Below are 23,143 nucleotides of genomic sequence, written 5' to 3'. Positions count from 1 at the left end.
TCCCGGTACACCAGGGCCGGGGCGGCGGGAGGACCGCCAGTGTCCGCCAGGGGGCGCCGGAGAGCGGCGCGGGGGCCGGCGGCTGTGGGGGGGCAGCGAGGCGGGTGCCGGGGGTGCTGCCCGCAGCGGGGCCTCCCCGCCCGCCGGTGAAGCGGGAGAGGTGCGGGGAGGCCGGGGCCAGCGGGGCCGTTCTCTCTCCCTCCCCCGGCGGATCCCCGGCTGCGAGCGAGCGAGCGAGCGCGGGGGCTCGGCGGGAGGCGGAGCGAGGGAGGGCGGGGGGCGGCGGAGCATCGCCTGGCGGGGAGCGCGAGGGAACCAAATGACTGTGAGGAAGGGCGGCAGCCGCCAGCGCCGAGCCAGGAGCCAGCCGCGCCGCAGCGGCAGCAGCCCCGGCCCGACACCCGGCGCCCGGCTCCCCCCCGGCCGGCTGGGCGGCGATGGCGGCGGGCGGGCCGCCGGGCTTAGGGCGCGGGCGGCGGCGGGGCTGAGGCGGGGTCCGTCCCCCCCGCCCGGGGGTGCCGCATGGCGCGGGCCTGATGCCGGAGCGGGGCCCGGCGCGGCGCCGGCGCTGCGGGAGGAGGATGGCGGGGCCGGCGTGGAAGTGGCCGCGCACCCGCCTGCCCGTGGGGGCCAGCGCCCTCGGCGTCTTCGTCCTCTGCTGGCTCTACGTCTTCCCCGCGTACCGGCTGCCCGACGAGAAGGAGATCGTGCAGGGGGTGCTGCTGCAGCAGGGCAAGGCGTGGAGGAGGAACCAGACTGCGGTCGCCCTGTTGAGGTAGCGCCGGGCGCGGCCCAAGGGCACCCGGGGGGCGGGCGGGCAGCCGGGCGCCCTCTCCGCCCCGCCGAGCCCCCAGCTTCGTCCCTTCCTCCCCGGCGCTTTGTTTTCTCCCAGCGGGCGAGGGGCGGGCAGGCCCCCCCCCCCCCCGGCCCAGCAAAACTTTTCGGCTCGCTGCGGGGAGGAGGAGGAGGGGGCTCGGCGTGGAGGACGGAGGCTGAGCTGCCCTCAGGGGGAGACGCTCGCCCCGGCGGGGTGCCCTGCCTGAGGAGGGCCGGGGTGGCCGGGGCCGCCCGCACGGCGGGACGCTGCTCGCCTCCCGCAGCGGGGAGCGGTGGGGGCCTGGCGCACGGAGCCGAGCCCGCGGGGCTCCCCGGGGACTGTCTGCGGGGTGCGAGGAGCGCTTCGGCGGCTCCGCGCCCGGTCCTCGGCTCTCTGCGGCTTATTGCAGAAACGCCTGAAAAGGCACCTTTTTTCCTGTCCTTTTCCTTTTCGGCGCGGCTGGGAAATGGCGGTGGTCCTCAGGGCGCTTTGCCCCGTCCCCAGCTGCGCGGGCGAGGAGGGGCGTTGGGGTGCGGGCCTGGCAGCGGCGGAGAGCCCGGTCCCGCAGCGGGCAGGGCTGGGTTGAACGGCCCTGGTTTAGCGGGGTGCGCGGTGGGGGCTGCGGCCCCTCCAAGATTTCTTACCTGTCTGGGTAGAACACAGACAGTTGGAAGAGAAGCCGATTGCCCTCCGTTCCCCGGAGGGAAGCTGGGTTTTCTCCCTGTCCTCTAAGCAGCAAATGAAAGATCAGAGCGAGTAGCGGTCAAGCCGCCTGCAAAAAGGCCCTCTTTCTTTAGCAAGTGCTAGAATGAATCAGATCCAAATTCCAGGGGACTTATACTCCTTGTTTGTTTGTTGTTTTTGGTTTTTTTTAATTGGTGTACAGCCTTATGTGATGTTTTTCATTATTTTTTGAACACAACTCAACTTGTATTTGTCATGAACCGGAGCGAGCGTGTGATTGCTTAGTATCTTGTCTGCTGGGATAACAGAAACTTGACAGTTCTTCCAAACCACATTCTTCCTTTAGCCCCCGAAGCTTGCAGGAAGTACGAGCAATGAGAGGTGATAAGCAGCCATGTGTTAATACCATCTCATTGGATGGGCCTGGAAGAAGTCCTCCCTTTAATACAGGGCTAGCAGTAAGGTACAGATGGAGGATCCTTTTCCTAAAACACTTAACTAACACAAGAAACTAGGACGATCTTCTCAGCTACTAGTTCATCTTATTCCTGTTGTGCCACAGATTCCCATTTTTGGGGGTGGATGAATCCAGATTTTTAAGAAATTACCCTGACAGGTAATGTAGGGAAGAGTTTGATGTATTGTTTTTCACGTTTGTAAACCAAATGTTGTTTGTGGATGGATAATGCTGCTGCAGCTTCAGTTTAAGAAACAGCTTTTAGACCATTTCCACCACATGGTTTAGTGACAAAAACTCTGCATGGCTCGTCAGCTATTCCACTTGCCCATATGTTTTTCCACTCTCTAAGCATAGTGATTCTCTCAGAGATGCTATTGAAGAGAATCGCTTGCAGTAAAAGGAGCTATTGTTTCTTGTCTGTGTCTCTTGATGAGTTGGTGCAGCACTAAGTACAATTAAATTTCAATCAACCTGCTTTGAAAAATAAAATTTCTAAGAGGAAACGTACACTGGAGGTAGGTAGTGAGTATACCGTAATATTCAAATAATTGTGGCGTAGAACTCTGATTTTGCCGCGTAAATTTTCTTCTCTTAATATTGGTGGAAGGTTATGAAGTTGACATTCGTGTCAGGTGAGCTGCTGTGTATTGGGAGGTGGTTAACAGAAACAAATGTCCCGGTCTTTGCTACGCTCCTGTTGTCTCTATGCGAGCGCACTGTCAAAACTCCAAGTTTCTATTTCTACTGGAAACTGCCTGTGAATGCGAGTCTCTGTTTTAATTGGGAAGGGGGTATAGAGCTTCACAGAAAATCTGTGTGCAGATTTTGAAGTAATACGGCTTTCCATAATAGCCTAATAGTAAGTGGGTTTTAATAGATTATTAATACATCATTATTTAAGAATGGCATTAATTACCACTCTCCCTAGCCCTCCTGATACATTCTGATACCAAACAATTTTGATTTTAATCGGTTTTGAAGAATAAATTTGAATTTATCTGTGCTAAAAATCTATACGAGAAAGTGCTAACTTTGCCATTACGGCTTTGTTCAATACGGTCGCATTTGTGGCACTGTGCAGGTGTTTGAATAGCCAGGTTCTTGTTACGCAGAGAAAACATCTGGTGAGTTTGTATCTTTCTCCTGTAAACTCACTGGGCTCCTACTGTTGAAGCAGATTATTATTGCCCCGAGTAATTAACTTGATTAAAACATACTGTTCAAACCTCAGAAGTGCTGTTCCCCCTTTGCCTGTTTTACCTGGATCAAAGACAACATCAGTAAGTGACTTAGCCAGGTCAGTGAATTTGTCTGGGGCAATTTGGGTTGAACCTTGGCAGCTGAGTGCCAGTAACTTCTCAGCCTCCACTGCTCCTTCCTCCTCGTCTCCGTACACCCAGAAACCTCATGTAAAGGTCTGACCCATGTAAATTCTTGCTTATGCAAGAACCCAGACTGTCCTGGTGCTTGTGGGATGGTTTACATGAGGGTTTTATGTTTGAATACGGATTTGCAAAAGCAGTTTTCAAATATAAATGCCTGTGTAAATGGCCATGGGTTGCTGCTTTTGAGGTGTGTGTTGCCTTACTGCAGCTGTGAGTAAGGACAGTTTGTGGAAGTAACAAAATGAGCAGGATTAAGCCTTTGACTCCAGTGTGAGTCCGTGTTTGAAGTGTGCTCTCAGCCTTGGCTCTGCATGCACGGCTTCCGTGAGTAATTCTGGCGTGATGAGTGTGCTGAGTCCCGCTGCCAGCAGTGCCATGGGTGTCTGTGCGAGAGCTGACTGGGTTCCTAGATGGAAGGACAAATCCTGAAAAGCCTGAAGATGCAATTGAGGTTATTAAAAGAACTCCTGGTCCAAATCCTTTCCTCATTTGAGTGTAGCTTCCTTTAAAGTCCTCAGGTTCTGGGCATTTGGAGTTGAGCATAGCCTACTAGCAAGCTATTGCTAGTAGCATCCTTTAAATTTCAGGACACTAATGGCTGAGGGTAGTCAAACTCTCTGCTATGGAAACCTCTCTTCTCTGACAAATGCTTAATAACAGTCTGTCAGTCAGATGGTAAACTGCTTGATCTTGAACTACAAAGTGGTCAGAATAGGAATGAGACCATCATTAGAGTCACTAATGGCTAACGTGTCTAATTTACCTACAGTATAATGGCTTATCATCCTCTGAGGTTGTTAATGTTATTGCGCCCTAAATGTTTTTATGGCTTACTTAGGGTTTTTTTAAAAGGCCTAGTGCTGCTTAAATTATTTAGGCAAAAATGTTGCTAATTGCTGTTTGTTATTAGTGAAGTAAATGACATACAATGATACCTTTAGGATGATTTCATTTAAAGTGATTGCAATTGATTAAAGGCAGAGTTGGATCTTTCCATCTGCCTTGCAACCTCCATACAACTGCAAATCCCAAGTACTGTGTGTTTATCTGACACTTCTGCCTCAGCTGTTGCCCTGGGGTGGACCTCCTCTGGGGAGTGAGTATGCTTGTGGGGGCAGTGGGCTGTTCACTGTCAGGACTCCCACCAGAAGGGTGAAAGGGTTCGATGGCGATCAGTGGCTTAGGTTAGAGGTTCTTCAGGAAGAGATGGGACGATCTCGTCAGCAAGGCAACAGAAAGGCTACCCCTGAGATTCAGACTGTGTTCTGGCGTCTGCTGCAGCAGTTCTGTGTGATGCTGAAAGGCCACCCGGGGTTTATTCGGGGGGTAGCTTGGTTGAGCTGGTGGCAGAGGTCTTGTGTGGACTCACTGTTTGTGACCTGCCTCCAGTCCGAAGCATCTGCTGCAGCTTGGCTCTGCTCCCCAGTGCTGTCCCCTCTGTCCCTAGAGCCAAGCTGGCCATGCTTACCTTGGCAGGTGGCTTCTCCGCTCCTTTTCCGTCAGGTTTGGCCTCCTGTCCATTTTCCAGGGACAGAGAGGAGAAGCTACTGGCCTGAAATCACACAACAGGGTCGGTGACTGAACTGGACAAAAATATCCAGTCGTGGAGGACTCTGGTGCTTGCAGTGTGGATGTGGACGGACTGCGTGAAGCCTCTTCTACTGTTAGCTTTCGTGTCCCTTGCAAAAATAATGCTCTGTTGCTGCTACGCGCTGTGCCAGAGGGATTCTTCCCACTGTAACCTTCTCTGCCAGCTGCTGTCTGCCAGCTGTTAATGTCTGCACCTAGAGTGCAATCGCAACAGGCGCTGAAGAGCATCCCCTTGTGCAAATCAGTTTTCATTCTAGACCGTATCAACACACAACTAGAATTCCAGGTCACTTCCCCGCCTGGGTAAGACAAATGCTGTTGCCAAGTCAGCGGGAGCTTCTTTAGTTCAGATGGCTTTTCTCTTCTCTTTCGGTGTGAGCATTGCAAATTACATGAGCGTTGCGATCCTTACCGGGATGTTTCAAGGCAAATCTGAGATGAAACTTCATATTGCACGGGTTGACTAGATGAGAGTTCTGCTCTGCTTAAACAGCTTTATCGGATACTGAATGATTCCTGCTTCTTTCACTGAGACATGTGGAGAGTGGAGTTAGGATTAGAGCTGGGAGGTGCTGGATCAGATTGGTTCGGCCTCTGTGGCCCATGAAGCCCTGCCCTGAAACCATCGGATACGCTCAAATGTTGTGCATGGGCAGTGGACAAATCCAGCTCATTTTGCTCTCCTGAGTAGGTGTCGCTACTGCCTGGCTGTGTTTTTAACTTGGTTGTTAACATTTTGAATGACTTTTTTTCGGCTGTATTTGCTGCATGGGTGATGATCTGGTATTTCTAATTTGTAGTTTCTTGGTGTCTCCGTCTGAGATGGGAAGTTGTTTTCCCAAAGAGGTGCAATTTGAAGAGCAGGTTAAAGGTGAGAGGAAAGAAATGTTCGTATCCGTTTTATTATTTGGAGGCTGTGATGAAGAAAGCAAGCTCTAGAGAGATCTGGCTCTGTATCTGCAAGGTCTTTAGGTGTCTTTGGATACCTAAATTTACATGAAAACAATGAGAATTAGTTATCAGAGTTAGCTCATGGTATCTTTGCAGATGAGGGCTGTGGCAAGATAGGAATTGACTTAAATTCCTGAGTTCCAACTCATGGTGTCGTCCCTCCTTGCCCCCAGGTAGCATTTTCTTACAGACTTTGATTCTGCCTTCCTCACGACATGGACAGCCGAGATCCCTATTTCTGGTGTCTGCTCTTGCAAAGTTTTGGGTTCCTGCTTTACTCTGAATTTTCAAAAACTCCAGTGCTGCCAGCATTTGTGAGAGGGTGTAGCAAACTCCCTGAGGCTCTTTTCATGTTAGCTGGGAGCATCTGAAGGCCCAGGGCCAGGCACTGGGGAACAGGAGGAACAGAGAGACTGGAATTTAGGTTACCCGACTAGGGCCCTGAAAGTCTGGTGTGTATATACACAGACACTGCTGGATATGTGTGTTTTCACATCTGTCCGTTCCCTTTTTCTGCCTTACAGTGGATGGAATGGGCATTGAATCATCCATATAATACAGTAACTGGTGATTTGTTCCTCTACTTGTAGTTTTTGTCTTCAGAGCAGCCAAGAGTGTTGCTCCTATTTAATGTGTGTTTGATGACATATGTGAAAAGACCTATTTTTGAGGCTAGTTCCTACTAGGTAAATGCATGGAAAATGAATTGTTTTTCCAGCTTTAGAATTTATCCTCCCACAGTGAAGATGAACTTTGCTGAACTGAGGAGGTTGGCTGGACTGCAGTCTTTTGTGGTTCCAGGTTTCTATGCACCAAAAAATACTTAATTTTAAATCTTTATATATAGTCTTTCTATTTGCTGCATGTGGTTGCCAAAATGCAAAAAAAATTGTTCTAAATGTTAAATCGTTTTAACATAGCTGCATGCAGTTAAAGTCATATTGAAGCACATTAATCCGTGTTATGTAGTTGGAAACCTCAGTGAAGATTCAGGTATTGTCATGTCACGATTTTTGCATATGGAAGATCTGAGACAGTTCTTCTCCTAGGTCTTGGAATCTAAACTGATTAGCTAGATAAACAGAGGGTGGGGTCGGACATGGCACTGGTAAGTCACTTAACTCTAGCAAAGTCTTTGTAAGTAATTATTATGGAAGCTCTGAGCTTCACGAAGAAGCTGTGCCTGCTGCCTTGACCTTAGCAGTATTTGAAATTTTTAACAAGGTGAATCACACTGTGGAGCACAACATCCTGGCTTTAACCATGATTCTGGAGGTCACTTTCCCACTGCTCCATTCAGGAATAAGGCGAAGGCTGTGAAATTAGATTGTTATAAAGCATTTTCTGGCCAGCAGAGTGGTGGTCTTTTTGTTGTTGTGTTAAATCAACAGATTGAATTACTTTGGCTTGTCCTGTTCTGTCTGCCTGGAAACTACCCCCCTGAATTTCTTGGTTTAGAGATACTCTTTTTGAGCGGAGATGTGGCTACTCTGAGGGTTTTAAAGCTGCTGGAAACAGCTGAGTAGAAATGGTTAGCTTTTTTGTCTTCCATGTTTGCTGAGAGCATCATTTCATTTTCTGACCAACCATTTTGTGTATCTTTTTTTTTTTTTCCTCTCCACTACTTCTTCAGTCGATACCCTTTCTTAGGCTGCTTGACATCATCCTCAGCTTTCAGGGGACCCCCAGACTCTTTGGAGGGCTCCTTTTATGATTATCTGATCAGCATCCATAGCAGTGACATAAAGAACTTCTGTGAAATTATTTACTCCTGTATCTCCCTCCCCTGCAGAGTAGCCAGTCGCCTTCAGAGTCCTGTAGCTCCCACTGATGCTCAGGGCATCTGTCGTTTTCCATCCTTGATGTGCCAGTTGTTGGCTATCAGGCTTTCAAGGTGAACTGCAGGCTTTGCCTTAATGTAGTAGCAAGATAAAGCCTCTACTTATAAGGTCTGCTCTTCTCTGAGGATGCACAGCCAGCTTGAATTTAAAAGCTGCTGTATAGCTCGCCTGTATTTTAAGGAGCACTAGGAAAACAGATCAGCTATTTTGCTTACTTTCCTGTGGGAAAACTTGCTCTGCCTATTTCTGGAATGCCTGGAGTGGCCATCGCTGTGACAGAGGAGTAATGGCTTTGTATTTCCTGTCAAAGATGAAAGACGAACAAACCAACCATTTCCAACCCCCCCCTTCCCCAGTGAGGAGATTTTTATGTTTTGCTATGTGCTCTGTCTTGGCCAAGTGTCAGCTCTGGTAGTGCTGTTTCGTCTACCGCGATGTGCGGCGTGTCTGTGGCATCCGATGTTGCACTCGCGCTGTCAGTCCCGCAGCACTGTACGTCCCAGCGCAGGGCAATGGAAGTATCAGTCGCTGTATGTAGGCAGTACTCGGAAGTGCCCTGAAAGTTGAGAACCACCCTGGAAAGCACTCAAATATGCAATGGGAGGGTGTGATGCTGAATCGAAGGCTCACTGATGCCTGCCTCTCTCAGTGAAAGTCTGTAAGACTTAGACTTGATGGCAAATGGGATGAAGACTCTCAAGTGACTCAGCTATGTTTGAATCTTTTTGCTTTTGACTGTCAGGGGAGACTTGATTCTGGTTCCCCAGGTACTTTTATACAGTGAAGGAAATGGAGTTATAAAGGAAGTTAAGGAAATCGTGTCTCCATGACGTGGTTATCTCTTGTGACTGAACTTCAGGTCGAGGTCATCACTGAAGTCAGTAGGGATTCCTGTGAACAATTAGCAGTCTGTACAGAAATTATAATTTATACGGTGCCATAAGTTTGCAGAGAGACATTCTGTGCTCGGAGGGATTTTCAGTCCAAGAATGTGTGTGGTGAGATTTATCCCAGCTATGCAGATTAGGAATTTTGATTAGTGGAGTGGGTTTTCCCCTCTGTTAGGACAGTTTTTAATGCGAAGAAATACCTGGCCTATTTGCTAGTGACAGGCCACTTCAATGTTCACTGTAAGAATGATTCAAATACTTGTGCAGAGGGTTTGGAGGTACTGGTCCTTCTTGCTACTGGTGCCTGGAGGTACCACCTTACTACTTGTAAAGGGCTTAATGCCTTTGTGTAATTTTTTGTCTTCTTTCTGTGGCTTCTGCTTAAGCATTAATGTGTTTAAAAGGGAATAGAATAGGTCTTTATTCCATCTATGTTATTCACATGAGAACATGATTCCTGTTCCTGGATAGTAACTTACAGTTTTACTTCGTTTTGCCTAATGAGTTGCAGTGTTAGCAATGCTTGCATGGTCTTCTTTTTTCTAAATGTCAATAAATTTTTAATTACTGATGGGTAAATAGTTTCGTTGCATTTCACACTCTTACGCTTGTCACAAGTCCTCACCAGTATTTCAATGATGATATGTTACCATCTGTAATAGGTTGTATGCTCTGACTTGCTCAGTATTTAAAAGCACGCATGTGGGATGAGGCACGTGCCTTTGTGGGGAAAAACATGGGAAAGGATTAATTGGAGCCTAAGGTTAATAAAGAAGCCAAAGGATAAATCTTCAGCTGCTGATGAAATTCAGGTTCTCTACTTTTGACCACACTTTTGATTCTGCAGGCTAAGTGACTGCTGGCTTCAACCATTGTCCTTCGCCTTTAGCTGTTCTTTGTTCCCCGTTCTTCCCATTTTTCTTATCTTCTATCAAAGTCCCATCTGGGGAGAAAAAACGTAGCCATCGTAGAGCTGGTGTGCTGTTTGCTGCCATTGCCCTGCTGAGCTGCCTGGTACGTGCATTTTCCTCCGCCCCCCAGATCTGTCCTCAGTGTTTGGTCACTGTCATCTCTCAGTTACCGAGCAGCGCTGCCGCTCAGCCGTGCACCCCTCAGCCTCGTGCCGTCACGTTGCACTCGCTGGCAGCCCCTGGGCAGTGGTGTTCCCTGGTGCCGCGCCTGGTGCCTCACGCAGCGTTGGGCTTTGGACCCTGCACCATGGCCCTGTCTCTCATGGCCACTCGCCCTGCAGCACAGGGGTCTTTCGGTGCCCTACACACTGGCTCCATCACAGCACCTTCGTGTCATCCTCAGATGCTCCTCGAGACTGCTGCTGCAGTCATAGGAGTTGGAGGGTTGATTCGAAGATCCGGTAATAACCTAGCAGTACAATGTATACTGATAAGCAGGTGTTCTTTCTTACGGCGCCGGGCACACGGGGGATCTCTCCTCCGCACACGTGTGCCAAACACACTTTCATTTCAGGCTAAATACAACTGCAATATGCATATTAATCATTTTCCAAGAAGGAGTATACTGGATATATTCAAATTGTCCTTTACGCAGGTGTATTACAGCTGCTGGGTGGTCTCTGGTGGTCTTTCATCGGTAGTCTTTGTCATTTGCCCGTTAGTTACCTCCGGAGTGCTGTGCATGCTCAGTTCGGTCTGTCTCATTGGAAAACAGCAAAGCTGGTTTTTGGTGTTTCTTGGTCTCATCTTGCTCTCCTGCTCTTACCACTGTCTTGTCCTTGCTAAGTTTGCTGATCTATAAGGACAGCTTGCAACTTCCACACAGCTGCTTTGCTGAAACTAAAACTAGAAAATACCACTGAAGCTACTTTGTTAAAGATTCATGTTTCTTATTATTCCTTCTATCAGGGTGAAATGGTATGTGCTGAGCAGCAACTGGGAGCACAGTGAGAGCTCCTTGTGTGGAACGGGAGGAAACTAGGACCTGAAGAAAGGCAAGGAGGCAAAGCAGAGAAAGGAGGTGTAAGGCTCGTTGAGGAGCTGAGCATGACTATTTGTTACTCTTTGTTCTTGAAGCATCTTTGCAGTTGGTCTTCATGTTCTCTCATGGTGAACCTGACCCGTGGGAGTCATCGACTTGGTGCGTTCAGTCTCTGGGTCATGTGGAAGCTTGGTGGGAGCGAGAACGCTGGGAGCCCCAAGAAAGGTGGGAGCTGCAAGATCTGTGGGCTCTGTCACTGGACTGCAGCAGCGAGTGCTGCAGTAGACATCCCTAAGTAGTTGGAAGTGCCACGTTTAGGTTGTAATCTTTAGATTACCCTTGCTTCTTTATGGGTGATTTTTCTGTCCGCCCACTCAGGCAGCATTACGTCCTTATGTGTCTGAGCAAGGTTCAGACTCTTTGCAGTCTCATGTATTGTCCCATTTGCTACTTAATGACAATGTAAAAGGCATGAGCATAAATCCGTGTAGGGTATGGCCATAATACAGGATAGAAAGGAAATGCAATATTCCTGAAGCAATAGCGGAGGAGTGCTGTTGGATCAGACGAGAATGGTAATGATGGGGAGAAGTCTCTCTCTTACTACGGCTTGCTTGCACAACTACGTGGAGGGCTCCTTGCCTTTCCTGGCCTCCCTCAGATGGCTGCTCTAGGGGGACAAATTGTGACAGAGCAACTTGTGCAATTGTTAACCCTGAAAACAAGTGAACAGGGAGCAGACGCAGAGGGCTGTGAAGCGGGGAAGGCATTGGCTTGTTTCTTCCCATAGTCTGTAAGCACAGGAACGGGTGAGAGCAGTGCTGTGAGGTCAGTGAGGTGGTGCAGTTCTGAAGCACAGAGGATGCTTCTGCGTTATATTATGTAGGATTCTTTGTGATGTGTGCTGCTACCTAACATGGGTTAAGACTTTCCAAACTTTTTTCTGAATATTTGCTGCAAATGGGGAGTCTAGGTTAGTCTGTGTATGCGTGTTTGGTGGGTGTGATGAGGCTAGCCATTTCTGGAGTGACTGAACTGTCGAGATGCCTGCAGTTCATGTTAATGCTTGAACAAGCCTGCGTGGGCAAATGTAGAGCTAAAGAGCTTGCATCAGTGGAAAGCTATGTTTCTGTGTGATCCAGATCTTTCTGCAGAGCAGTAAGATTTCCAGAAAAGTCAAAACAAAGAAAGTTTTAAAAGGGATGTGAACAAATAGGGAGAATCTTCAATGAAAGTAAGCCACACCTTGGGCAGGAAAAAGGGGGGAAAAATGCTTTTCTAGCAAGGAGGCAAAAAAACTTCCACAGAATGATCTGTGAGGTGCACAGAAAGATCATGGGCCATGCTGGAACTGTTGATTGCAACCCAGATTGAGTGAAAAATACCTTTGAAAGAAATACATGCTTGATTTAATTTTTATTGGCTTTTTACTAGACCTCTGTAATTTTTATGATATTAATTATGAAATTCTGATGGGATGAGAAACTGAAGTCTGTCTACATATGTCTGTCCCGCACTTCTGAAGAGTTACTTGTAAACCAGACAGCACACCTGTAAGTTCTCAGAAAGTGTATACTTCAGCCACGGCTATTCCTTGGTTACGAATTTAAAATTTATCACTGCGAGGATCTTAATTCAGAAGTATTAGGAGATCTTTTGCCAAGGGCCATGACCCTGGCTGTTGTTCAGGCTCCAAAGCTGGGAGCGATGCAGGCGACGTCCACCTGCAAAATTTCGCCTGGTTTGGTGATGGTTACTCCTCTCCCAGAGCAAAGCAGGAGCAGATGCTGAACGAGGTGTGCTTGCGATTAGGAGCAGTTAATAGGAGTTGGGGAATGCTACAAAGTCTGCTGTTGCCCACCCTTGTAATAGTTGTGCCAGCTCCTGCAATCAAGCGATTGTGTGATAGTCTTGATTTCATGGGATAAAAACGAAGAAGGAATTTTTTAGACCTCATAGCTAAAGCGAAGGGCTTGAAAGCATGAATGGCGGCCCCAAAACGCAAATAAAAATCCATTGTGGGTTGTTGTTTTTGAGATGTCTAATTTCTGTGCCTTAATCATAATTTTGGGGGCCTGACTCATGATTTTTAAATGCTAGGGATTGCTGTAGTGAGAATTACATATCAACCTACAATTAGATGCATTGTTTTTTTTAACTAAGGAAACTGCAACAGTGAAGGGAATAGGAGAAACCAAACCAGTCTGGGCATTCCTTTATAGGTCGTACACTTAATTGAACATTTTGTCTTGGCACCCACCAAGCATCTAGCACAAACACACTTGCTGAGCCTTATGGACAAATGCTGAATATCTCCAGGGTTTAGCATGCCCAGTTGGATGAAGCAGTAAAAATGCACGTGAGATATTTATTTTTTCTATCCCACTCCAGTCATTGCCTTTAAATGTTTAAGTGTATCCAAAAGGGGATGGCAGAGTGTGGAACTTGAGCTAGCTGATCCAAAAATGGTAACAACAACAAAAAAGTAAACCTATCATTAGAGAAATCATGTGTTTTGATAGTTCTGTTTAGACAACAGAACAAGTGAAAACACTTATCTGGTGTAGCTCAGTAAAAGCTAATGGGTCCAGCATGTGATAACATGTTTATTTTTTGCCTTGGGTCTTTGATAAGTGAACATAGTGCTTTCTCTCATTTTGTTTTAAAAAATCTGTTTTGTGCTTCACTTGTCAGACAGGCCATTGCTAGTGAAAGTCTTGTGCTCAGAGAGTTGAGTTTGTTGTTCTTCCCCACCTAATCTGTGGAAAAATATATTGGCTGGCCTGAGTAGTTATACTGTCAGTTAGTTTTATAAGTTTAGTACAAATTCTGCTTTCTCTTGTGCTGCGGAACAGCAAATCTACATCATGGACAAAAGCAAAGTTACCTCTGTTGGCATGGGGGCAAATGAGCTGGTGGGGTTTCCAGTGGGCTTCGGGTTCTCTTCTCTGTAGCACAACCAGAAACATGTGTGCAGTGTGGTTTTGCTTGAAATCACGGGTCAGCCTAGAGGAATATGAGCTTGCTCAGGACTGTAGAGCTTAATAAGTTCTCCCCCAAATCTGACTTAATCGTTTGGTTTCAGGTGGTGTCTTATGTGGCTGTGCAGTCTGTCCTGTGAGACACTCCTTCCCATTTGCTGTCAATAACTTACTTTGCCTTAGTGAACTTAAAAAGAAGTCCTAGAAGTCCTGAGAAGTTAGTTGTTTCCACTCGTACCAGTCTACAGGTATTTCTTAAACAGTTTGGTAACTGCTAAGAACAGATTAGCTTTCAACAAGTTTGATGCATAAGCAGCTAGGCTTTGTCATTTCATTATCGCCTTTTTGGGTCGAAAGTAAATAGGTTGAATGTATCGGGGAGGAAAATCTCCCAAAATGTACTGGCTCTGGACTAGGCATCGAGCACATGAATGTAATTTAAAAGTATTTTTAGACCAACTTTCAGGCAATATTCCTATCAAGATGCCTAGTTGAAGGAATAGGTAGATTGAATGATCTATTTAATGAATTTTTACTTTTATCTTCATACTTAAAGGATTTCTTGCATTAATTACTTGAAGGTTGGTTAGGATTTTTTGCTTGCTCTTTTTAGGAGAATCTTTTAAATATTAATACTGTAAAAGACCATAAAACTTAAGAAAGTTGATTCACAGTGAAAAGTACTTTGGATGCTCTGGGCTTGTCCATCCCCTGAGGAAGCTGGTACGCCTTCTCTCAAAAGAGTACAAACTAACATTTCTTTCTTTGTTTATCAAAGTTTCTATGACATTGAGTGTCTCGATAGCAGACCTGCGCTGGTCCACTCATCTATTTATTTTAAACTGAAGCAAATCATGAAGACTCAACTCAAAGTTATTCTCTTCAGCCAGTATTGCTGTAATGTGATCTCTGCTGACCAGCGCCTCCTCTGAACCCCGGTGTCTGTTGCCGTTTTAGCAGCTCTTTGCTGGAGGGATCCGTTGCAGTCTTATGCCGTAATATCTGGACCTTCCCAGTATTAGAAAGGGAAAGAAATGTTACAACTGTGCCAGCGGGGAGTTTCTTTTCAGTTTCTTATTCAATAGGGTTTCTTACGTCCTGTCACTCGTCAGGCCCTCGCACCCCTCCGTGCCTGGAGGTGGTGGTGAATGCCATCCCTTGAGAACTTGATTGCAGGTGACGTGGCGGGCGTGCTGGCTCAAGAATAACTTTTGCCCCGGTGTTTCTGAAGCAGATTAATGCTTTGGATCAACTCCAAAACTACCTCAGCAGTCACCAGCATCTCTTCTGACTTGAAAGAGCAAGTTGCTCTATAAATAGCAGTGCTAATTGGGCTCCATTTTTGTCCTAGTTCCCTCAGCTCCTTTCGTCCCCTGTGACGTTACCGTGGAGCAAGAGGCGGCAGGTGCTGACTGAGTACAGGGTGCACAGCTCCACCAGCATGGGGCTTGTAAATTTGAGTCTGCTTTCTACCCAAGCTTTCATGAAACTTGCAGGACCCTAATCAGATGTGATACTTCTCCTCTTCCCTATTCCAATATTGCTGAAGTTAACCAACAAATTCTGAAGTCTGTGACAAGGACAGGACGGGCATGTCAGCTCATGCCCTTCACTTAAGCTTTGTTTGCCATGCCTATTTAAAGTATATCATTTTCTCCCAGGTGCCCTCAGAATTGCTTGCTGGCTGTCATAGCCGTGCCTCTCCAGCTGCTTCAGCCTTTGTGGGCCTGCTTGGTGGGGAGCGGCTGCCTCTGTGACCGCGGGCAGGCAGCTTTCCACAGCTGCCAGACCTCTATCCTCCTCCCAGGCAGCGTCCCCTGCTGGGACCCTGGCTCAGACAAAGCCATAAACCATAGTGAGCCATCAGGCTGGGAGCAGACAAATTCTCATGTTCTCAAGGGCAAGAGTATGCTCTTTCCTGCCTGTGACAAATCACGTACAATATTCCTTCTCCTCTCCCTGTGCTGGTTTTGTTGTGGTTGCTGGTTGTTCTCAGGGACAAGATGTCTTCCTTCAGCTATTCCTGTTCTTACTTAAAACCTGAGTTTTCTATTGGTAGATGTGTCAGAACTCTCTTCTTGGATGAGAGGAAGGGATTGTGGAGTGGGATGCTGCAGAAGGAAAGAAAATAGGTGTGCCTGGAGGGCAGGGTGGGAGATGGTGATGGTAAGGTGGTGAGATGGAGAGGCCTTGGGAGGCTGGAAGGGAGGTGGAAGGTTGCTAGGGTTTGACACAATAGAGGCGAGTTGTTTGTAATAGCAGGGGGCTGAAGAAGAAGAAACATTAAAAGCAGACAATAAAGTAAAGAAACATTTATGTGAAGCAGCATAGCAGAAAAAGAAAGACTGTAGTTAGGAAATTTGACAACAAATATGTAGATAAATCAGAAGGGCAGTCAATTAAGAATGAAACATTTGGTGAAGTGGACAATTTAAGAACAGCTCAGTTAGTTAGGCAAGATAACCCAAAGAGGTAACAGTTAATTAAAACAACGTGAGTTAAATTACAATCTCAGTTAAGAAGATCAGGTGTCAGATGGAAGCAGATCACTTGATTAAATTGAGGGTCCAGTTTTAATGGCCTATGTGAGGTATAAGAGAGGCTATGAAACTGTAATAGGAGAGGGCATTTTCATGCCACAAGATAGGAGGAATGGGAATCATTTTGCTCTAGAGATGACTGTTATAGTGGTGAGATTTGGAAGTAGAGTGATGAAATATGTGGAGTACAGCCCACTCACTGCAGCTATCTCTGGTACCTGTCCTACTTAAGAGCTGTGGTAGGGAAAATGTCCATATGGTTAGCAAGAAGACAGGAAAACAACATTTGTTTCTCTGGTTTTTTTTCATTCTGTGATTGCATGTTGCCAACTAGACAATCCACAGACTTGGCATCTAGTGAACTTTATGTTTGCTGAGATTTAGACTGTCCTCTGGGACACCAGCAGCTCACGCTTAGGGATGATGAATTTTGGTGAGCAATTCTTTGACTTCTCAGATCTAAAACTGGGGTTGGTTGCTACGGTTTTGGGATGAGACTTTAAAACAAAGGCACTCTTTGTTCTCTCTGGAAGTCACTCATAGCATTTCTGCTGAGACGACTTCTCACTTGGTGTTCTAGCAGGGTCATACACATGGTTGTCATTAAATAGATGCATAGGTAATGTGTATTTAGAAACAGGGACTCAAAACTGCACGGGGCTGAGGATATTCAGCTGCTCCAGAATTCCTTGGCCATCCGCACTTGGCTAGATTTGGTTCCAAACTGTGGAACAGCTCTGGGAAGGCAAGGGATTTGTGGGGGCTGACGTGAAGCTTCTGTGCTTCTGGTTGTCAAATGCCAGCACCTTCGCCGGACTGATCTCACCAGGCAGGAGGCAGATTGGAAAGCGGTGAAATTCTGTCTCAGGTGTTCTTTCTCTCTCTCTTTCTCTCTTTTTCTTCTTTTGCAGCATTTTCATCCTCTAGCTTCTGCCCTAAATATACCTGCTTTCCAGTGGCTATGAAAATACACCCTTTGGGGATCTGCTGGGCAGATTTCTGAGAAGTGTGCAGCGTAAATCAATTGATAACAGACTTTTATTACAGCGCATAAGAACACAGAAATGTCTTTAGTAGGACAGATTACTAGATCAGGTCCATTAAATTTAGTTTCCTATCTCTGTCAAGGGCTGGCACCAAATGTCGCAGAGAAACTCGTGCAATAGATACGGATATGTAGTATAATCTCCCAAATAAATCAATGGCTCAGATTCTTATGAGGCTTGCCCTTCAGTAACTTAGTTTAATACCTCATTGAAAATTACTGTTGTTAATTATAACAACCTGTCATATTCTTGGTGCATACATAAACAATCAATCCCTTCTTAACTTTCGTTAATTTAGGAAATGAAGGTGTTCTCAGAATGGTTAGTTCTTAAAAATATGTCTTTAAAAAATGTTTCCTCTTCAGCCCATATATTCTTTTTGTACTATTTTTCTTATTTATCTGGTTTATTTTTAGATTGTAACATTGTACCAGAAAATAAAATGTCACCATGCTGTTGGAAACTGAATAGCTCATCTTCAGCCCTGTAGTAAACAGTTTAATTACTGTGGAAAATGAGTTATTTAAAATTGTACAGTTATTACTTCTGAAATATGATTCTTCTTTCTAAATAATTAACTGCTTGAATTTCTTGAGATGAGTAGCACAGACCAACTGAAGGACATTCCCATGATTAAATATAGCTGTACAAGTTGTCATGCATTCTTGAGCTGCAAAGTGAGTTTTCAAGATGGGTTTGAGACTTAAAAAGCTGGCAATTGGACAGCCCAGTTGCTGGTTACTCTCAAACTGTGAATTTTAATCAGCTAGTTTCAGGCCTGGGAGCTCTGAATGTGATGAAAAGCTCAGTCAAAAGCATTCCTGAAAAGCAAATGTTGGGTTAACTTTTGTGCAGTACACGTCATGTGAGTGTGAATGTGAAAGTCTTCTCACAGTGGTCATGGAGACTAACATTCATCTGTCTGACAGGACACATTTCTCATGCTCACTCAGTGGCAGGCAGAAAAACCACAAAGCCAGCAGCTGTATTGGAGTCCATCGTGAAATCAGTCCGGTGCTGCCCCGGCAGGCTGGGGAGGAAGGGGTCAGAGAGGGACAGCGTCCTGGGTGACCGTCTCTTTGGGCCAGGGACTGCTTCTGCGCCGAGCCTCTGCTGTGGGACCCTTGTTTTTGACATGTAGTTTCCACAATATTCATGACTGATTATGAGCTATTTCCAGTCCAAACGGAGGAGTTCAAGATCAATCAATAAATCTTAGAATCTGCTGCTCTCCTTGCTCACTCCCCTCTGGATCTTGAATGCAACTGTTTCATGGGTCAAGGTTTCTATGGATTATCACATCCCCAACCAGTGCTTAAGATGACCCATCAATATCTGTATCAAAAATTATCCCTGACACACTCTGGAAATCTCTTAGGTTGCTTGCATCACTCTGTGTTGCCCTTCCTGTAGATGTCAGGGAGATATAAGTCCTAATGGACCCAGAGTTTGTTCTTCCTCGGGTTGTTTAAAGGAGGTTTCTGTTGCGGGCATTATACCTCACCCTTCTGGAACTGACAACGTGGATGCCTGGGTAAAAGTAAACTTGGGTTACTCATCAGTTTGTAGGAGAGACGGGGAGTTGCTCAAGACCACTGACAGCTGGGGGTGAAGTGATAGAGTAGGAGAGGCAGAAGGTGGCTGGGAAACAAGAAGTCAGTTCCTCCTTTGGGCAGAAGAGTGCTCCTTGACAGTAGTTAAACGGTGTCTCTGCTGTCTTCAAATAGTTTGTTCCCCATGGTGATTACCTAGCATGAGACGAAGGTAGAAGGTCTGAGCAGATGCACCACACTTGAGCTTGCTGCCTGCTTGCTGTGGAGAAGGGCCCTGGCTGTTGGAGCTCCACCTGTGCAGAGTTTGTGTAATTCTTCAGGAGTGGTACAGCTCCTCTTACCCCTTTTCCTATTCAGTGGGATCGCTTGGACATGCCAGCTGGAGAGACTTTGCATGGCTGTGAGTTTCATGTCTTGTTCGTAGCTGCTGGTTGATAAATTCCCCTTTCAGCTCTTTTCAGAACCTAGTACCATTATATTTTATTATTTAGATTTCTTTGGATTTTGGGTAGTCTGTGAAAACTAGAGCGCAGCAGCTAATTAAATGTAGGATTTCAACAGTCCGTCAGCCAAAAATAGTTTCCTGTGATATGTGTGGCTGTATATGTCAAAAGCTTCAGGTTTTGCTTTTATTTAGGTTGCGCTATATATAATTCTTGCAGGCACTACAAGGTAGCCTGTTTTGTATTGCTGTAGTACGCCAGGTAGCTATTTAAACAGCAACAGTTCACCTATTTACTACTTTAACTGTAATGAACCCTGTAACTGGATTTTTGGGAATAAAGAATTCCAAGAAGGATGGAAAACTCTAAACCGGTGGAGCAGAAAAAGGAGGGGGAAGGTAAAACCCCAGACTTAAATTCTGACAGGAACATTTCCCCTAGCTGTAGGGAAGCTGTTTTGCGGCTCTGGAAGCCTAGGGTTTCCCAAGACCGCCCGCTCGGCGTGCGTGCCTGTGCAGATGTGATGGTGTAGCTGGGGGCCGGTCCGGCACATGGCAGAGGCGAGAGGGGTAGATGGAAGATAAATATCTTGGAAAAGTTGGGTAGGAGTCATAGCATGTAGTAATCTCTGCAGTTTTGTGTTTGACAAGCTTTTAGGAATTCTGCTTTGGTGTTTAGTTTTAACTTGTTAAAGGCCACCAGATTAGACAGAGGGGTGAAGTTGGATAAGTTGTTTTTTTTGCCAGGACTTTAGGCCTAAAAGAGCTTAGTACATAAATCATGTTTATCCCCAGGGAAGGTGTTTGATTGCTCTGAGTAATGGGGTTTGTGCATTCCTGACTTACTCCCAGCAGCACAGAGCATAGCGCAGCAAACTTAGATTAGGGTAGACTCCAACATGGTTCCTGTCTCCTCCTCACCTCTTCTTTCTCACTGCGAAGCAACTGGCTGGCTTCTACTGCTGCTGCTTCTTCTATGACTGTTTAGGCAACCTCCCTACCACCAAGCCCCTGAAACCAAACCCAAACCGCTGAACATTGCGCTGTGTTTTGAAGCTCCGTGTTTGCAGTGAGTGCTGCCACATAGCAGCTGTTTAATGGTAATGGCAAAACAGCGTGCAGTGAGTTGGAAGCTGGAGTTGTAAATATGTGCTGACCTCGATGGCTGAAGCTGTTTGGATTGTGCTAAGGACTGTTTCAGAGCCCTGACAAGATGCAGTGATGAGCCAGTGAAATTACGGGAGCTTTGGAAATGTGAGTTTCAGAAACTGGCTTTCAGTGCCATGTCAATATTTGTCCTGAAAGGCCAGGTTTATGTTCCCTGATTACGCTGGCAAATTCTTTCCAGCGGGTTGGGGGAAGTGGTGGGGGGAATCCTGCCAGCTCCTCTTATGGTCTGGAATAGCTCGGATGATAAGGCTCTGCGTGTCCTTTGAAAGCAGCAGTTGACTAATAGAAATGCAGAGTACGTGTTTAGAGGAAACACGGGGTGCTTAAGTCGGCTGCTTAAGTCTGACCCAGGAATTTCCCAATGTTTCATACACCCTGGAATCAAAGGGTATAGCTGTGATGGTGAACAGTGGATTGGTGCTGTGGCTCTGGCCAAAGGGACTTGGCTTGGGTTACGTTGCCAGTGAAGGAGTGGCACGACTCAGGAATGAGATGATGTGGGTGGAAAGTGGGAAAGTGTCTGCTGGGCCTCCTGTTAGACACTAGCTAGGTTACTTTGCAGCAGTGAGCGTTGCTGAGAGTGGAGGTCTGAGCACGCGTTAAGTAATTGAAAGAGATGTTTTCTGTAGAGTTGTCAGTGAGTTGGCAGCACTGTTGAGAGCAAATGGCAAAAGTTTACTTCTGCATCAGCATTTTATGCTTTCTAATGAGGTGCTAGAGGAGGTAAGGTTTATGGCAGTTTTTGTTACTATGTTCAGAAAAAAAATCACTTCCCTGTGATTGTGTTCCTTTTGTCTAGGCCAGGGGATAAACAACAGATTTTAATGATGTGTAGTCACCTATAGATATAGCAGATTGAGTTTCATCACACTAACTATCTATAAATTAAATCTCTCTGTTAGTATTCCTACTGTAGTTTCCTTCGGTAATCAACAGGCAGAGGTACTTGCAGATACCAACAGCTCTCTTCTGCCTTAGATACCTGTGTTAGGGTAGGGTAAGTGTCCTTCTGTTGGCTGTGGAAAGCCTAGATGACCAACATAAAATAGATGCCTAACTGGGCTTCAGTGGCATGAGTGTCTGAGGAAGAACACTAAGACTTGAAGCATGCTGGTGGACTGTTACATGAGTGCAAAATGGGGCTTCAACCACTAAGTGCTACTGCGTTGCGAGTTGATTAATATAACACATAGCTGTCGCTCAGCCGCTGAGAATGGAAGTAAGAGAGTTGCTGAAAGAAATCCTGTGGTCCAGCAACAGGCTTAGCATTTGCTTCTGCTTTTGCTTTATCATAGCAGCGTCCCAGGTCTGCAGTATACCCTCATGATCATCAATAAACTTGATTTTTTTTTTTTTTTTTCCTTGCTGGGCCTACAAGAGAGCAAGCTTTGAGGACAAAGAGGGTACATTGCCGCTTGTTCCTGGGACAGATGTTTGGAGATGAGAGCATTTCAGCTGACCTTCCCTGTAAGAATAGACTCATTCCAAGTTAGAGATCCTTTCTGAGTCTGTAAAGCAGGCAATAGCCAGAACTGAAATATGATGGAGTTAAAGATAAGTGCAGGTTGATTGCTATTTAACTTTCTTCTGTGGCTTCACCAGAGGAAAAACTACTTAAAAAGAATTGGAATTGGAGCTTTTAATGAAAAGAAGTTATAAATTGTATGTGTCTTTATTTTAATTCACTTACTGCATTTAGCAAAGTATTTGCATCAGTAAAACTGTTTTTATAGCACCTAGTACTCAGGCAAGATTTAAAACGTTAGCAAAACTGCTTCAGAAATGAAGCTTGTGACCACAAACAGCGGAAGTGGAAGTTCAAGATATGCTTCAGGTAAATGGCTCTGTTTAAATCTGTGATAATTTTACCCTTCATTTTCGTGAAAGGCTGGACATGAGCCGGCAATGTGCGCTGGCAGCCCAGAGGGCCAGCCGTGCCCTGGGCTGCATCAAGAGAAGCGTGGCCAGCAGGTCGGAGAGGTGATTCTGCCCCTCTACTCTGCTCTGGTGAGACCTCACCTGGAGTACTGCGTTCAGCTCTGGAGCCCTCAGCACAAGAAGGACATGGAACTGTTGGAGCGGGTCCAAAGGAGGGCTTCAAAAATGATCCGAGGGCTGGAGCACCTCTCCTATGAGGACAGGCTGAGAGAGCTGGGCTTGTTCAGCCTGGAGAAGAGAAGGCTGCGGGGAGACCTGATTGCAGCCTTTCAGTACTTAAAGGGAGCCTATAGGAAAGGTGGGGACAATCTTTTTAGTAGAGACAGCAGTGACAGGACGAGGGGTAATGGTTTTAAACTAAAACAGGGTAGGTTTAGGCTGGATATAAGGAGGAAATTCTTTACAATGAGGGCGGTGAAACACTGGAACGGGTTGTCCAGAGAGGTAGTGGAGGCCCCATCCCTGGAAACATTCAAGACCAGTTTGGACAGGACTCTGAGCGACCTGATCTCGTTAGTAGTGTCCCTGCTCGCTGCGGGGGGGTTGGACTAGATGACCTCTAGGGGTCCCTTCTGACCCAAAACTTTCTATGATTCTATGATTCATCTGTTAGAAGCCATCTGTCAGCACACAGAAGGATCACAGAGCTCAGTTCAGAAATATCTCTGGCTGTTTGGCCAAGCTGCTCATTGGCTGCTTTCAGAAGTGATGTTGATGGTTGCAGCAGCTCCGGTTGTAAATGAAGTCCAGTGTCAGTGCTTGACGGTGCATTAAATCATGGCTTTCATCCAAAACTGGACTATTACAGTTTAACTGGTATATGATTCTGGGTATACAGGGACAACAAAGAACGCACAGTTTTGTCAATGTCCTTTTCAAGAAAGCTAAAGCAAGGCATTATT

General features: G+C 46.3%; 1 protein-coding gene across 1 annotated transcript in view; it reads left to right on the top strand.

The window, feature by feature from the left end:
- Positions 1-519: 519 nt before the first annotated feature.
- ST8SIA1 (ST8 alpha-N-acetyl-neuraminide alpha-2,8-sialyltransferase 1) overlaps positions 520-23,143 on the top strand; it is a 145,185-nt gene continuing 122,561 nt past the window's right edge. Inside the window, exon 1 of the mRNA XM_075439669.1 lies at positions 520-775. Within this exon, the coding sequence (XP_075295784.1) occupies positions 537-775 (239 nt within the window). The 5' untranslated portion in view covers positions 520-536. The remainder of the gene's footprint in view (positions 776-23,143) is intronic.

Source organism: Opisthocomus hoazin, chromosome 1, assembly GCF_030867145.1.
Source record: "Opisthocomus hoazin isolate bOpiHoa1 chromosome 1, bOpiHoa1.hap1, whole genome shotgun sequence".
NCBI classification, from domain to species: domain Eukaryota; kingdom Metazoa; phylum Chordata; class Aves; order Opisthocomiformes; family Opisthocomidae; genus Opisthocomus; species Opisthocomus hoazin.
The sequence above is the reverse complement of the archived record's forward strand: the minus strand, read 5'-3'. Positions and strand labels throughout refer to the sequence as shown.